This window comes from Hyperoodon ampullatus (genome assembly GCF_949752795.1).
Source record: "Hyperoodon ampullatus genome assembly, chromosome: 2".
Classification (NCBI taxonomy): Eukaryota; Metazoa; Chordata; class Mammalia; order Artiodactyla; family Ziphiidae; genus Hyperoodon; species Hyperoodon ampullatus.
The window spans coordinates 179077721-179094950 of record NC_136915.1 but is presented as its reverse complement, the minus strand read 5'-3'; the positions used below and the strand labels follow the sequence as shown (position 1 = coordinate 179094950).

Sequence of the window (17230 nt, the reverse complement as noted above, 5' to 3'; positions counted from 1 at the left end):
TCTATCATTCAGCTGCCAGCTCTAACTCACTTTCACACTCAAAACACCATATTATTGCACAAGAAGCCAGTGAAGGCATATGGTATAATGGTCAGTTCCTTGCTATTTCAAAAATTCTCTTAAACCCAGAGAGGGGGAAAAAGTAATCCAGAGTATGAAACACACAAAATCAACAGTATCCTTTGTCTCTTTAAAGAATGTGAAGGGTTCTTAGACCACTTAAGCTGCCCTGATCTTCTCTTTGCACCAGTGAGCACAGCAGGACTTGGTTTGGTTGGGTTTTTTGTTTTCGTAAGGACAGCCCAGGCAGATCCTAGGTCTTCACAATTCAACGTCTTTTCTACGTACTTTGGGTTCTTTTTAATTGGTTTAAAGTGTAGTATCTTCGGTCTATGAACCTGCACAGACTAGTTAATCATAAACTCTACAAATAGCTTAAAAGGAAGAGGGGAAGAAACAAATTTTGTTATATTTTTATTGTTGACTTAAAAAAATTACGTCTTTAGCCTCCCTGCTTTGTCAGTTGGTGGGAAGTAAATCTCAACGGCATCAAAAGTTAAATTCTTCTCACACTTGTTAAAAATAAAAAGTTTTAAACAAGTTTGTTTCCATTCACAAACTTGACCCCATCTAAAAAAAAAAAAAAAAAGAAAGAATAAAAGAAAAGAAAGAATCCATCCTCCTTCCTCTTCATCTCCTAATGGAGAACAGTCATCCTTTCCAGCCAGATTATTGTCACACAACTGTCTCCACACCCATCAGCTTTGGTGTAAGGATTCGTGGTGTCACACCGTTGTTTAGGTCTTCCTCAAACTCCAGCAACTGCCCCATGAAGTTAAGGTTTGGGGAAATAATTGGTCGTTTGCCTTTGACAAATTTATAAGCATCAGTCATGGTCATCCGCGTGTGCTTCATCAAGTAAGCGATGACAATGGTGGCAGAGCGGGACACCCCAGCCTGGCAGTGGATGAGCAGCCCCTTCCCACACTGGTGAGCTTCCTCTGGAACAAGGGAGAAAGGCAAGAGGTAGAGGGAAGGAGAAAGAGAGATGGAGGGAGAGAGGTTAACGTTTATCTAGACTTGACAATGCCATATTCTGTAGAGAGAGAAGACATTAACATGGCTTTGTAACTAAGTATAGTTTACTAGTTAATCATGTATGTTTATGTCACAATCTCCAGAACTGGCTAAAAGCAATATTCGTATGAAAAAGAAGCTACATTTCTACGTTTAAAGAGAAGACTAGGTAAAGGAGTCATTCACAGTAATAGCTGACTTCACAGGTGACGGTGGCCAACTGAGGATGGAGCCACAACACAATTAGCCTAAATGTCAAACAAGCTACTGGTTAAGTAGACCTCTCTGATTCAGGATGTTAATTTCCATCACCATGTTGTGTCACTTGTCAAAACTAGCGTTATTAACAATGTCTCTCCCACCTGTGATAGAGAAAAAGCATTTCTTTTTTTATACTATAGAACTGCTCTGTGCAGAAACTGGTACTAAATGGATAAGAGTTTCAGTCTTAGGAAACTCTGAAGGGGGTTAAAGGAACAAAACTCAACTAGAAAGTTACTATGTTCAGCTTGTCACTAGCAAACCCTATTGTTGCAAAGTTAAAGACTTGCAGTTCTCAGGCATAGGGTGTCACCTACATCTGAACTGTCCAACCCCCTCTGCATCTACACATGCCTTTCCAACATGGCAATGATGCAGAAGATGAAGGAATTAACAGCAATGGCTCAGAATCCAGAGCAATTGAAAAAGGCAATACTTTAAAGGTTTTCAGGTATATTAAAAGCCCTGGAGAATAGCTCTTGGGCACTGCCTGAATGGATTCTTAATGACACTTCTAAACTAAAAGGCATCCCAAAGAAAGCATCCCTGGAAAATATACCAATTAGATGAAAAGTAGGAAAGGAGACGGTAAGGAGAGTCCCGTTCTAACAAAAACTACTTCTACTGGCTACCCACTAGTAGATTAAGAAAAGAAACATTGTGCAAATTTTCATCTTAAAAACCCAGCAATTTAGCTTGCTTCCTATAGATAACAGTATGTTAGGAAAGTATCTCCTGTTTTCAATTTCTTCTCTTCAGCACACACTATTTAAGGACCTCCACCTCAAGATGGGGAAGCATGGGGGTAAGAAGCTGAGCCACAAAGGGCTAGGTCTGACCATGATTCCACCTTGTGGTGGACCTTGTGTGAATCACGTAACTCCCCAGAGCCTCAATATTCCTATCTGAATAATGGGAATAATTGTAACTAACCAGGCTCAGGAGATATGGGAATAATATCACCCGACTCAGGAACAACTAAACTGGCACAGTTAAACCCTAAACCTAGACTCTGCTTAGTTTATATTAGACTCTCTGTGAATGCTATTATGTTTCTAAAACCAGCTGTGTTTTCCTTAAAGCAAGACTATCAGATTTCAGTTTATCCAATGATATATAACAATGAGAATAAAACATTGTGCCTGTGCAGGGTGTGATGCGGAATTGTTTTCGAGGTTAAATGCTATTTATTACTTGTTTTGTTTTCTTTCTAAAACACCAGGTGAGCCTGAATAATCTATAAGGAATGTGGGTGCTTTGACTACAATCCTCTTAGAACCTAAGCATATCTTATGCTACCCATTAAATGAAAAGCAATTTCTTAACTTCCTCCAACTGGAATTAACTCAGATAAAATTGCACTCATAACATCATACATCAACCAGGAAGTTCCTCATCTACTTGGTGACAAACTTTTCTTCCTTGGGACTCAAGGTTTGATTCACATATCACTAATAAAAAATCTAAGGTATCTTTGCATCCACAATCATTGCCCGTTGAGAACCAATAGAGCCTTGTAAACATTGCCCCAGTGTGTTCCCAAAAGGCTCCTGCCCTCGCAGTCAAGAGCATTGGGCTCTGGTCCCTTTAGTGACCACTCAGAATTTCCTTGCAGACTGAACATTCTATGGTCCTGCAATAAATAAAGGCACAATTGGCAAGGATATGCCTGGGTTAAGTGACCAGAGCTGCCAATTCTACAGCAAATCCACCCACCCTAATGGTTGTTAAATCCAAGGGTTTTTTTGTTGTTGTTGCTTTTTGTTTTTCTTTTTTCTCTGACAAAGGAGCACTGAACATGAGTGCATTCTTCTTGGGACAGAGGCCAGTAACAATCTGCTACAATCTTTAGGAAAAGTGCTGGGTCACCCTTTTGTGGTAAGAAATGTTGGTATCACTTGAAAAAAAAAATTGTTGAGTACCTGCTGGGTGTCAGGTACTCCCCAAGTGATAATTTGAGCCTTGCAACGGTTTGAGGCTTAGAAGCAGCGAAAGTTAAAGTTTAAGATTAGGGTTAGGCTGGCCGTTGCTTCTTTCTAGAGATTAAAGCCTGCTGTTGCTAGAATTTTCTCTCCTCGGTAACTACATGGGCTATACAATTTGATCTTTCCTACTTCAATGAATCTGGGGTAAACTAAGGGAATCTAGCACCATCTCATGAGCACTCAACTTCAAGCCTTCTTGCTACCCAATGTTTAAAACTGAGGCAAAGCAAACAGAAGGGAAAAACTACCCCCCACCCCACCCCCGCTCTTTCTCTCCTCTGTGCTGAGTAATGCATAAAGATGTTCACTACGGCATTATGTTTCTGAAAAAGATCCTTCAGAAACGATCCTTCAGCAAACACTACCTTTGCCTCAAGCAGTGGCAAATTAATTTAACTCAAGGTAAGGGTGATGTGGGTGAGTTTGGAGCGGTGTCATATTCACAATACAGCTGGCCCCGGGTACCCGCGGGGGATTAGTTCCTGGATAAAATTCACAGATGTCCAAGTCCCTTATATAAAATGGCATAGGAAAGTCAGCCCTCTGTATCCGCGAGTTCGATCCGCAGTTGATTCATGTGGAACCTGCAGATACGGAGGGCTGGCTGTATTTTACTCCCTGCAAAGTGCCTAGGGACGCCAGTAGACTACGTACCCACGGTGCCTGCTCCGGCCGCCAATTTCTTACTTTCTACCAGTTCTTTTGAGATGGTGTTATAGAACATCTCAGTGCTAACCCCTGCCACTTTTTCATTGAGAACTTGAGGGATGTGGAGGTCTAGTTGAACGGATCCCAACCCAGTTGAATTAATGTTCTTTTATAACCGTGGTTCCAATACACTTGATGGGTTATGACTTAAGAGAATACTTTGGCTGCACCAGGTGGCAGAGCCCGAAAACACCTCGGTGGAGCTTTTTTGCAACACAGGCGTAAATTCTGGACTTGATATCAAAGCCCAAGCCAGAGAGGAAAGGAAGGCGGAAGATGAGACTTCCCCGTAGGAGATAGTTACCAATGAACTCAAAAGCCTCTTCAAAGTACTGCCTCAGGTTCTGCTTGTTGCTGTCGGTCGCCGGCAGCCGCTTGTAGTTGAACAGGCCTTTCTCGTAGTGGTAGAGGGGTAGGTGAGTGGTGACGTTGATGACATAGCCAATGTTCAGCCGCTGCATCGCATCCAGGTCCTGAGCATCCTGCTCGTTGCCGAGGAACAGGAAGGGCAAGATGGGCGTCAGCTCTGCATTCTCGATGTCGGGGGTGCTAGGGATTGACTGAGGTAGCATGCTCGAGGCCGCAGACGCGCCGCTCCCCACTTCCCGGCACTCTTGGAGCTGGAGGGAGTTGTCACAGAGGTTTTCATGGTTCTGCTTAAAACTGCTAAGTCCACCTGGAACAAAAACACAGAAAGTGAGAATGACTACCCCTAGAACTTCAGAGCTGTCAGAAGATATCACTTTCCCCTTAGGAATGAGTGTGTTTAGTTGCTTAGTACATTTTTTAAAATAAAATCAAAATACAAATGAAAGTCCATTTGGAGACAGAGGACAAACTTTGGAGGATATCACTGCATGCAGTACTTTGGAAATATGCTTTTTATACAAACTGGGGCATGTTCCCCTGGAAAGAGTTCCATGAAGCATCAGGCCATTTCATTAGCAGCAAATTTGTTCTGCCCCAAAGAGCCATATGCTCAGTGGCCTATATAGAACCTTGCACTTTGGGAGCCCAGGAAGGCACAGACGACTTCCTTGGGTGTAGAATTTCTGCCTGTACCAGTGTAGGTGTGTGTCTTGCGCTCTTTGTAAGCTCACCTTACCCAGAAGGCCAAGTTTGCCCCTAATACAGCAGAGTGGTTACAAGCAGGGACATTGGAAGAACCAGGTTATCTTGGCTGTAATCCCATTTCCACCACTTCCTGCGTCTGTGAACTGGATACATTAATTTCTCTCTCTGGGCCTCAATTTCCCCATCTGTAAAATGAGCGTAATGGCATATACCTCTTAGGGTGATTGGGAGTCTGGAATGAATGGATACATCTATAAAGTATGCAAACCTCCCCCTCATCAAATGCAGTGTCACTTATGAGAATGTATCTTAAGGAAATCATCGGACCAAAGATAGCCAGCTAGATGCATAAAGATGTTCGCTACAGTTTTCTAGAAAGGTCAAAAACATTTTTTTAAAAGGGAGAAGTTGACATGTGCGCCCAGTGGAATATTATGTAGCCATGAAAAGTTGTGAAAGGAATATGAAAACAGTGTTTCTGTTTAATATTAAATGAAAAAAGCCAGTTTAAAAACATTCACCTTACATGTGATCAAAAGTTGAAAAAACATGCAAAAAAGAACACTGAAGTCAGGAAATTTATAGATCATAGTTTATTGTCTAAACTTTTCCTTTAGTATTTGTCAGATACGTTTGTGGATAAGCCCAAAGGATTATTACAGAGGTCAAATTATACAATATACATGTAAGGGCTATGAAATCAGAGTTGACATTATTAACTACCAAATGAGCTCTAATTCTTACCAACTAGATACACTCTGGCCTTCCCTTTGAACAGAGGGGGAAGTTGGAGATCTCCTAGAAGCTGAAAGCCACCAGAACCCAACACTGACCCACCTCCCCCTCCCCCAGATAGCTGCCTTACTTCTGTCTTGATAGTTTCAAGAGATAAGGGAGGAAACATAACGGGTGAACAGGATATGGTTGTGTTGAAATAAATACAGGAAGTCTATCTGTCTACCAGTTTCTGAACCTATGTCCTTCTCCGTTTCAAGTTTCATCTTTGGCAACCACAGCAGGAAGCTCCAGGCTGTAACCCAGACCAAGTCTCAGGGCTGTTCACAGCCAATGCACACTAGTCGTATAAACTGGGGAGGTCATATTTTCATTAAGATCCGTCATGACTCAAAGATCATTCAAAGGGGGTAATATTATGACCACCTGTGAGTATCAAAACCTGTCTTTGCTTTTGGAAAAGAAAAACAATAGCTATAAATTCATTTTAATTGATTTCTAGAATTAACGTCTGCCCTTACATCTTATTATTCTGCTATGAAACAAGGATTCAAATTAAGTTTGTCTGGATCCAAAGAGATCATTTTTCAAGTAGATAGAAGAAATGGAAACCACCAGAAAAACTTCATTAGTGAATACCTAAACAAAAATTTGAAATTGCCCACTGTCACCATCACAAGCTCCACGAAAGAGACTAAAGAGTTATTTTAAAATCTGCTCAGCTTTGGCTCCATAAAATCCAAGTAAACAGTTCCACACTGGTTCTGTAATGGGAACCTAATTCACTTTTTGTTTTTTTTAAGAAAAAGACAGTTGTTACACTTTTCTGTATAAGATGAGAGAACAGAACAACAAAACAGATTCAAAAGAAGTCTTTAACGTGGTGGATTGGAGGGGGGGGAGCTTCTCTCTGTTCTTATTTAGTGTACTCAAGCTGTAATTTGTCTTAAAAGCAGCTAGTTTAAAAAAATGCATGCCAGAAAACCACACACACAGAAAAAAGCAGCATACAGCTTTTTAAAATTCTGTCTCTACACCTCCTTTCCCAATGACATCAGCTGGAGGCTCCCCACCTGCCCAGTTGCCATAGCAGTTACACAAAGACATACAATGACATCAGTTGGCATGATATCAGCTCTTTGAGTGCAAACAATACAAGAAGAACTACTTTGTTTAAGGCCTTTGGTGCAACTGTGTTCTGGGGAGCCAATGATGTAATGCTAACAGGTGGCATGGGCCTTCCATTTGCCTAATGGGGGGAAAAAACCCATGGGGGAGGGGAGGGGAGGGGAAGGAATTGGAGACAGACAGACACAAAATACTCCGAATCCCAGGGGGTGCCCACGTGCAAAATTATGTGGATATTGTATGTTTAAGCTATGTGGGAACTCTGTTCATCGAATCTTTGGAGGCAGAGTGGATAGAAAAGGAAATATTCTAATTCACACATATTAACTAGACGAGGAAACCCTCATTGAGGGATATGAACAAACAGTCTGTTCAGTTGCCAGTCTGCTGACCAGTGTCGGCATCAATTCTCATTAAGGGCTGTGCACAGCTAGACACTGCAGTTAAAGAACTCTCTCTGGGGATGGCGCTTACAGCAAAATGAACCAGTAGAATCTCACAGTGGTGGTTTTGAGAGAGATGTCTGTAGGGAGGATTGTTTTCTTCCCTAAGAGGTTTGGAATTGGAAGTCAGGGAGGGATGAAGGGAAGATGAGGGCTAATATGGTTCTCCCTTCCAACTACTTTCCCTCCACCCTACCCCATCACATATCATAGAAGCTGAACGGACTGCTCACTTAATGAGGAGTTTTGATTATTTCATATTGTTATTACTACATAGGAACATTACAAGATGACAGCTAACAATTGAAGTGGAAGCAGTGTAGCATGGTGGTTAAGAGAGGGGTTAGAGGCAGGCAGACCCAGGTTGCAACGGTGATTCTGCCTCATGAGAGTTTGTAAGACCTGGTATAAATCCCTTTTCCTCATTAAGCCTCAGTTTACTGATCTGTAAAGTGGACTTAATATCACCTACCCATAGAGTTGTGGCACAGGGAGCCTATGTAACCATATAATCAGGCATTTGATAAATAACGTCTTATTACCCCAATGTCATCACTGTTATTGTCCTCACCTCCAGCTGATCTGCCGACTCTGAAGTTCGTGAGAACCCTAAATGCGGTGCAAGTGATTCTGAGGCCAGGCTGCTCAGGCCTGAATCCCAGCACTGCCAAATACTGGCTCTGAGACCCTGCACAAGGTCCTTACCTCTTGGCTTCTCCGTTTCCCCACATATAAAACAGAAACACCTACCTCACACTACAGTCCTGAGGATTAAACTGATTTATAAAAATAAAGTACTTTGAAATGATATCTAGCACATATGAAGCACTTTTGTTCATTACTGTGGAAAACTGCCATTTTAAAGATCTAAAAAGAATTCTAAGACAAATACCATATGATATCACCTATATGGGGAATCTAAAATATGACACAAAATGAACCTATCTATGAAACAGAAACGGACATAGAGAACAGACGTGTGGTTGCCAAGGGGCAGGGGGTTGAGGGAGGGATGGAGTGGGAGGTTGGGATTAGCAGATGGAAGCGATTATATACAGAATGGATAAACAACGAGGTCCTACTGTATCACACTGGGAACTATATTCAGTATCCTGTGATAAACCATAATGGAAAAGAATATAAACAAGAATGTATGTATATATATATATGTATAACTGAATCACTTTGCTGTACATCAGTAATTAACACAACATATCTCAAAAAAAAAAAAAACAATTCAAAAGAAGGCAGAAAAGGAGGGAAAAATAAGGTACAAATTGAATGAATAAAAGAGCTTCGAGATACGAGGTTATCATCCAGAAAAAATACATTCTGCTCAATATAAAGACTCTCAATGATAACAGGCTGATGTTTCCAGAGTTTTTATTTGTAAAAGCTTATTGAAAAAGAACTAGGAACCAAGGTATCTGAGCAGTTTTAAAGTTTAAATAATATACTTTTATCATAAAGAAAGCAACAGCTCCCTATCCTTCTTAAACAAACACATCTGATTTCATTTTTTCTTCGTCCTAGCTTTCCCAAGAAAGCCTGCATGTCTTTGGATTCCTGGGTTTGCCAGAGGAGAATTGAGTGTTTTCAATAAAATCACTCTTCTCTCCTCCCTCCCCTCCTCTCCCCTGTGTCCCCAAGTCCCCACCAGGCTGCGTGATCTCTGTAGACACACAACTGCTCCCAGGCATCAGTGCAAATATTTCCCAGGCATGAGCAACAGTGCTGGGGGCAAACATTTCAGACCTTATCTCAAAACCAGGTTCTCTGCCAAAATGAGTATGATCAGCCTGTGGATTCTGAATGGGAGCAACAAAGAATACCCAGCACCCCTACAAAATATGTAGAAACGCAACCGGTGAGTTTCCTCCAACGGGAGGTCAGTGAGGTGACAGTCCCACTGAAGCAACGGATTCCAGTTGTAGTGGGAAACCTCTCTTTGTAGATGTATTTCACCTCCTGTAGCTGTGTTGGCTATTGCAGCCCTAGAAACACAACAGCCCTCTGTAATGTGATTCAGAAGCAGTGCCCTGGATGGCAAATTAAAGAAACCACATCCAAACGCAGAATCTATAAGCAAGAGATTTCCATCGTCCAAAGATGGCCAGCACTTTGGCACACCAGCTTTTTGGCTTCATGCTAAGTTGAAAAGTGAGCATTTTTCAGAAATCTAAGGAAAACTCTCACTGAAGGTCAGCAAATGACATTAACACCCAAAGAAAAGTGGAAGGGAACTCAAGTCGGACTTTTCTACAAGCTTGCTGCGAGCATATCCATTGCCCCTTTTTGTTGTTTAGAGTTTCTTATTGGGTGATTCATTTTTTAAAGTAAAATGGTACTTGATGATAGTGGTTAAGAATGTAGACTCTGGAGCCAGACGGCTTGAGTTGAGAATCCTGACTTCCATCACTAACTAGCTGTGTTACCTTGGTAAGTTAGTTAACATCTCTGCACCTCAAATCTCCACACCTATAACGTGGAGTTAACAGTAGTATTTATCTCACAGGGCCCTTAATATGGATAAAATGCTGCATGAGTTAGATATTACCAGTATAAATGGGAGAAATACTGGTATAAAAGGGGTCCTGATGGATACAAATTCGTGGGCCCTCCATGGAAACTGGAGTCCATCTAAACAGACTCCCAAGATTCTATTTTCACAAGGATCCTTGTAGAAGAAACAAAGCCTGAATAAACTGGAGCTGACGTCAGGTTTCCAGAGTCGAAACTCCCAAAGATGGGGGCGGTCAGAGCTGTTTCATACTTTTCAGGGAAGAAAATCATCCACCTTAACAGGAGAAATATTAGAGATACAAACTAGAGCCATGAAGATTACTTCTAACTCTTGTTTTCTATGAAATTGTCTTCATAGGTCACTGACACGACTAGGGATTTTATAGTAGGAATGATTTCAAGTTTAATACCAGACGGTATCACCTAAACTGTCCTATGATCGTGTCCCCAGGGAACATGTATTCCTTCCTAAGGGGAATAAAGGGAGGCTGTATCAAAGAGGGAGAATGAGTCCAAAGTGCTGTGTCACCAGGTGTAAGGTAAGAAAAAAAGGGATAAAGTAACAACTTTGTTACCAGGGGAAGAGAGAGACTTAGGAGGCTGAGTCCAACAGTGTTGCTGGTGGGGACCGTGAGTCAGAGAGGAGTAACCCTACGATCCCTAAATCACATCATTTCTTTGCTTACATGTGAAAAGTCCAATGTGTGAAAAAACATAGACAACGAGTTACCATAAAGCTTAAAACTCTTTAAAAAAAAATTAGGATCTTGAATTCAGTTGAGCACATTTTGATTATCTGGGCAAATACTGTTAAGTGTTCCAGGAAGATATATCTGCTCATATGTTAGTCCCTTGCTTCATGGATTTTTTTTTTACTGTCTGTTCTCTCTTAGGAGATACAAATCCTCTACAGATATACTTTAAAAGCCAACTACAGAAGGCAGTTTATTATATATAAGGCAGCAGGGAAAGAGTGCAGGAATAACCTTATTTAAATCCCTTTGTACACAGGACTTTGCTATATGTCACAGGAAGATAGGTGATTTGTTGATATGTTTGATATCAATAGCTGTAGGTAAGATATCAATTGCTTGGTCATGGATGGGTGATCCATCTATTTTTGGAAATAATTTATAAAAATTAAAAGATAAGTTAAAGGACCTCTCTGGTATCTGTTTGACCTAGTGACAAACCATAGGTAGAAACTACTTTAAGAATGCCGCTCCCAAAACTGTCCTTCCAAAATAGACTAAAGATTACTCCTGTCCTTATACTTAATAGTAATCTAACAAAGTTGTCTTTAGTGATGTTTTGAGAGAGAAAAAAGGAAAATTCCTCAAAAGTTTATACCAGAATATTCTCAAATTTTGAGTTAATAATAGAGCCCATTCACTGGATTTTCGGCTGGACAAAAATCATAATTTAGACTATTGATGCTGGGCAAAAATCGTAATTTAGACTATTGATGCTTACCTGAAATAGACATCATTTGTATCATCATTGTAACTCAGGTATCTTATTTTTGTTTCCCTCAGATTACATGCCATCCCTCCCACCCCAACAGTTCGGTAGACTGTAAAATCTGCCATTCTGGAAATATGCTAACACTTGACTATCATATGTACCAAGAATTAAAAACAATAATTTTTGCTCCTTCCTAATCTTTGTATAATTTACAATATGCTTTCAGCTAAATTTTTGGTTCTGCATACTTCTACAACCATTTTCAATTATTAACTTGTTTGGGAGCTCTGATTTCTTCTGTCTTAAAATATATTGCTTCCTTCTTTGACTGTTAGAATCTTTGTAATACCCTCAGTGGAAAGAATTTCTTTTTTTTTCTTTTTTTAACTCCTGCCTAAATATTCACCTCAAGAAAGCAAACCGAATCAGAAAGATCCAATGACTTAGGAACTGTGATTTACAAAAATTGAAAATGAAGCTTTAATTGTATGCCTTCCAAGAAACGCTGACCCTGGCACGTTTTTGTCAAAGTTTAAAAGATTCTGCTTGTGTCCCTGCCACCCCACCCTCTGCTCAGAAGTTGCCTCTGCTCCCTCCACTTGGGCAACCCCCACCTTGTACTCTGTATCTAATGAATCTGTTTCAGTTTTGTTTTGTTTGCTCATCTGTTCTGTCGGGGGACAGGCAAAAGAGGTGAAGGAGATGAAGAGGTACAAACTTCCAACTATTAAATATATAAGTCATGGGGATGAAATGCACAGCATAGGGAATATAGTCAATATTATTGTAATAACTCTGTATGATGACAGATGGTAAGTAGACTTAGCACGGGGATCATTTTGTAGTGTATAAAAATATTGAATCACTATGTTGTACACCTGAAACGAATGTAATATTGTATGTCAATTATAATTCAATAAAACATAAATGAGCTAATTTTATGGTATGTAAATGATAGCTCAATAAAGCTACTTTAAAAGCAAAACAAAAGCAAAGAAACAAACAGAAAAAAAAGTTGAGGAAGGAATGAATTGGGAGTTTGGGATTAGCCTATGCAAACTATTAAACAAAGAATAAATAAACAACAAGGTCCTACTGTATAGCACAGGGAACTCTAGTCAATATCCTGTGATAAACTATAATGGAAAAGAATATGAAAAAGAATGTATCTATATGTATAACTGAATCACTTTGCTGTCCAGCAGAAATTAACAAACATTGTACATCAACTACCCTTCAATAAAATCAATTTAAAAAAACAAAGTTGTCTGCGGTACACATAAGTCCTCTCACTACCGAATTGGTGGAGGAAAGGGCTGGGGATTAAATTTCAGCCCGCTGAAGTAGCTCTCAATTGCACACAAAAAAGGCAAATTCTTGTTACTACCCTTGAAGGGGGGTGCTCTTGTGTTGCCCCCTTGTTACCATTGCTACTTTAAGGCTTTAATGGGTAACCAGTGTTTAGGATACCACCAGTTTAATTTGTGTGTATTTGAATAACACAGGCAGATTGTTTGAGAGGATACTTCGCAAGTATGTAAATACAGCCTGTTTCTTTAAATCTGTTACCTCATTTATTTACATTAGAACAGAAAGCACTGCCAGAAGCAACAGCTGATGACAGTCATGTCATTTTCCACAAAGACAACAATTAAATAGCTTTGTGTTCTTTTAATGAGCAGATGACTTCTCTGAGGGCAGGCTTCAAACTTAAGATGGCAGAGTTCCCACAGCCAAGAAGGAACCCCTCAGGTTCTGCAGAAGTCACTGTGACTTTAAGGAAAAGCACCCTCTGGGCCCCCGTCCTCTACAGCCAGCCGGCCTGTGTTTGCTCCTCTTTCCGCCCTCCCTCCCGGCCTCCCCCTCCCTCTCTCAAAAACACTTGGGGAGGGCTTCCCTGGTGGCGCAGTGGTTGAGAGTCCGCCTGCCGATGCAGGGGACACGGGTTCGTGCCCCGGTCCGGGAAGATCCCACATGCCGCGGAGCGGCTGGGCCCGTGAGCCATGGCCGCTGAGCCTGCGCGTCCGGAGCCTGTGCTCTGCAACGGGAGAGGCCACAACAGTGAGAGGCCCGCGTACCGCAAAACAAAAACAAACAAACAAAAAGCACTTGGGGAAGAAAACAAGACGGAGATTTTACCTGGAATATATTTGATTTGATGCTTAAATGTCCAATGAATCCACAGAATATTTTTAAACCTATTTTTAAAGAGTTGATGGTGTGGGTGGGAAAAGGGGTCAAGCCTCCCCCCTGCCCTCCCACACACACTGTGAGCCCCCCTTGGTGCAGAAAACCCCATCTTCACACCCACCCTCCCCATTCTGTCCCTAAAAGGTTTCAGGAGGCACCACCTGGAAAGCAGGGGGTGGGCCTAAATGACTTCTCCAAGTCGCTCCCTCAGCCTGAGGGGCTGAAGAAGCCTTCCACACTCCCTTACGCTGAGCCTGGACTGGTCAGAGTGGACATTTCTGGGGATCCGGCTGCCCCCTTCATCCTCCCAGTCCGCCTTGTGGAGCTTCATATTCACTGGGACTTCATCGGCCCCGAGACTGAGCTTCACTCCCACTCACAAAAATACCACTTAAAGAGAGCAAATTTAATAGCTTTTTCTTTTCAAGACAAAGCTTTGGGATTCAGTCAAGGGAATGGCTTTGCACTAAGAAGTGTGCCTATCAAATCACGGGCAATATGATATGATATATATGGAGGGAAAAGAGGGGCTGATAGAAAGACAGCCAAGTTCGAGCCTCAGGTTCCTGAAAATTTGCAGGTTCATATTTCCTTCTGGTCACTCCACGTCTAACCTTTACCTATGTCAGCCCACGCCAACCAGCTCCCAGGGAGAAAGGCACATCCTATACACATAGCTCAAGTCTCTGGGTTTTCTTAACAGACACACCAGTTATAGGAACACAAGCTTCACTTTTAAAATCTCTTTTATCAGAGAGAAAGCCCTCCCAGACATTTTGAGACTCGGGTGACAGGCTGAAGATGTCCCTTCCCTCTCCCCTCTCCCTCTCTCCCCACCGGTCAGGGTCCAATGGGACGAGATGGATGATCAACATACAAACACACAAATAAAAAGGTAATAATTAACGATGGTAAGGGCCATGAGGTGCCCTCCAGTTCCTGCCTGGGCGCTGTGAGAGGGGAGTGATTAGATCAGGGTTTAGGGCCGGCCTCTCTGGGGATAAGAAGGGATTGACTAGTTTGGAAAAGGGGTGGAGGGAAGGGGGTCCAGGAAAACAGTGGAAGCAGAGAGAATCACACTAGGGGCAAAAGCAGGACACTTGTGAGGCCTGTGATGACTCAAAGGGACAGAATGTGGTGAAGCAGAGTGAGGGGGAGGGAGTGACCAGCGGAGGGCAAAGGAGTCTGCAGAGGGCTTCTTAGGGCCATTAAGCAGTTGGGATTTTATTCTAGGTTCAGTGGGAAGCTCCTGAATGTTCACAAGTCCATAATACATGATCAATATGAGTTTGAAAGGAAAAGAGAAAGTGAGAGCCAGAAAAAAGTTAATCTAGCAGATGGTGCAATTTACCTATAGTCCAAAAGCTGGGCAAAATCCATATCCTTTTTCTCTCAGAATACATGTTTTGTACCTGCTATGGATTGAATTGTGTCTCCCCCACCCAAATTCACATGCTGAAGCCCTAACCCCTAACGTGATGGCATTTGGAGATGGGGCCTTTGATAGATAATTAGGTGTCAATGAGGGTGGGGTCCTCTTAAAGGGGGTTAGTGCCCTTATAAGAATAGACACCAGAGAGCTTGCTCTCTCTCTCTCTGTCTCTCTCTCTGTGTCTGTCTCTCTGTGTCTGTCTCTCTGTCTCTCTCTTTCTCTCCCACTGAGGACACAGCAAGAAGGTACCCATCTGCAAGCCAGGAAGACCTCACCAGACCTGACCATCCTAGCATCCTGATCTTGGACTTCCAGCCTCCAGAACTGTGAGAAAATAAATGTCTGTTGTTGAAGCTGCCCAGTCTATGGCATTTGGTCATGGCAGCCCAAGCAGACTAACACAGTACTACTTTTAACTCCCAGTATAGCTCACTTTTTAAAAAGATAAATTATAATTCTTACTTTTGAAGAACCACACCCAAAGCTGTGGATTGCCTGAGAACCTGGCCCCTGGGAGCCAACCCAAGTGGGTACCATATCTCAAAATCAAGCCAGGAGTCGTCCAAGGTCAAGATGGGGATGTTGCCTAAGGGACAGCATGCTCATAAGAAGCAAGCCCATGGAATCTTCTAGAACCTTCGTTCCACAAGCCAGCTGCAAGCAGAGGAGCCCACTTCTTCCCAAAGACACATGCCTCCTCATTACTTATACTCTCCTTATGGATCAGCATTGACCTATGCCCTTCCTACAGCATCTCTCTGGGTTGAAAAACAGTTTAGCTGGAGACCTTCTGTGTATTTGGGAGGCCACTCAGTACCATGTTAGGGCTTCACCTCCTCTGTTCACTAAATAGCTCAATACTGGCTAATCCATCAAGACGGATTAAGGGAAGGGAAAAAAATCCATGAGATCATACTGGAAGGTTAGAGAGGGAAGAATGTTAACAGGAGGAGAGAGCTATAAAACACAAAACCATATTTTCCACAAGAGCTCAAGAAGATAGTCCCCATTATTGTTTAATTCTCTGAAGAGAGGGAAAACATTCTTTGCTTTGCAGTGCGGGAGTTTAAGTAATGAAGCACTGCTAAACAAACAAACAGAAGAAAGCCCAGTAAAGCTATTCATTAAGCAAGCCCACTGTACAAAAGGAAAACTGTTGCTTAACAATCCACCTCCCCTGAGGACCAACATTTATCTTAGACCCCAAATTAAACACATTACAACTTCACAGCAAAAGTATGTTTCCCAATGGGATTTAAGTAGAGTCCAATTAAATAAATCTCTAGAAATATCAAGAACAAGCCTCAAGAGAGAGCATATTTCTACTGTGAAACATTCCCATTGGAAGTTACATTCGTAAAAGGTCATCTACAAACGTCTATGACAAGAGGAGGGGAAACAAGGCAGGAAGCAAGGCAAGGTCACACAAGTGAAGCCCGGGTGGGTCCCATCCCTACAATCGCTTATGGAAGTGCCTAGCCAAAAATGGTGTGTGCATCTCCACTCGCTGTGAATGAAACCCCCATGTCCAAACAAACAGCTTTTATGACCATGTGTTTTCATATGATCTGGAGGTCAAAGGGCTGTGGCGTAGGGAATTCAGGAAGTGGTAGGGGAAAGGATCAAGTGTCAACATCAAACTGTGAGTTGTTTTACTGAACCAGTGTTTTCAGTTCACAAAAGGCAGAGCAACAACTTCCTCAAGTCACTGAGCTGAATTCTATATTTGGCAAGAATACTAAGCAAGTCTGAGCATTAAGGATAAACTGCCAGAAAGAGCAGGCGTGAGCTCTCCCAGCTCAGGGGTTCACCCAGACAGCCATGCCCAATGGTCCAACCCCTGCATGAGGGCTGAGCTGGAAAAGGTCAGCCTGAAGCCAGGTTAGGCCTCTGTGTGCTGAGAGATACACCAGTTTGCATCAGGTCAAAAGCTAGCGTGTCCCCATGTAGTGGACCACCTTCTGGGATGAAAGGGAAGATAAAACAACCAGGAGGCCAGTACATCTCTGAGAAGGTGAGCTGGGATTATATACTGTCAATGTAGACTTAAGGCTAAGTGGAAGGCCAGCCAAGTAATGGTCGGTTCAACCTGGGACATGTGAAATGGAGAGGTGACCTGGTATGCACCCCATATCTGGCACCGTCAGACTTCCCAGCCACATCCCATTGAAGCCATGACTAACACTGCTCAGGGGGACAGAAGTCCTGAC

The 17230-nt window shown here is 42.2% G+C and overlaps 1 protein-coding gene across 1 annotated transcript in view; it reads right to left on the bottom strand.

Moving 5' to 3' along the window:
* Nucleotides 1-528: 528 nt before the first annotated feature.
* Nucleotides 529-17230, bottom strand: part of DUSP10 (dual specificity phosphatase 10) — a gene marked incomplete at its 5' end in the record, with an annotated part of 36369 nt that continues 19667 nt past the window's right edge. The window contains 2 exons of the mRNA XM_079697539.1: nt 529-1001; nt 4336-4707. Of these exons, the coding sequence (XP_079553665.1) occupies nt 736-1001; nt 4336-4707 (638 nt within the window). The 3' untranslated portion in view covers nt 529-735. The remainder of the gene's footprint in view (nt 1002-4335; nt 4708-17230) is intronic.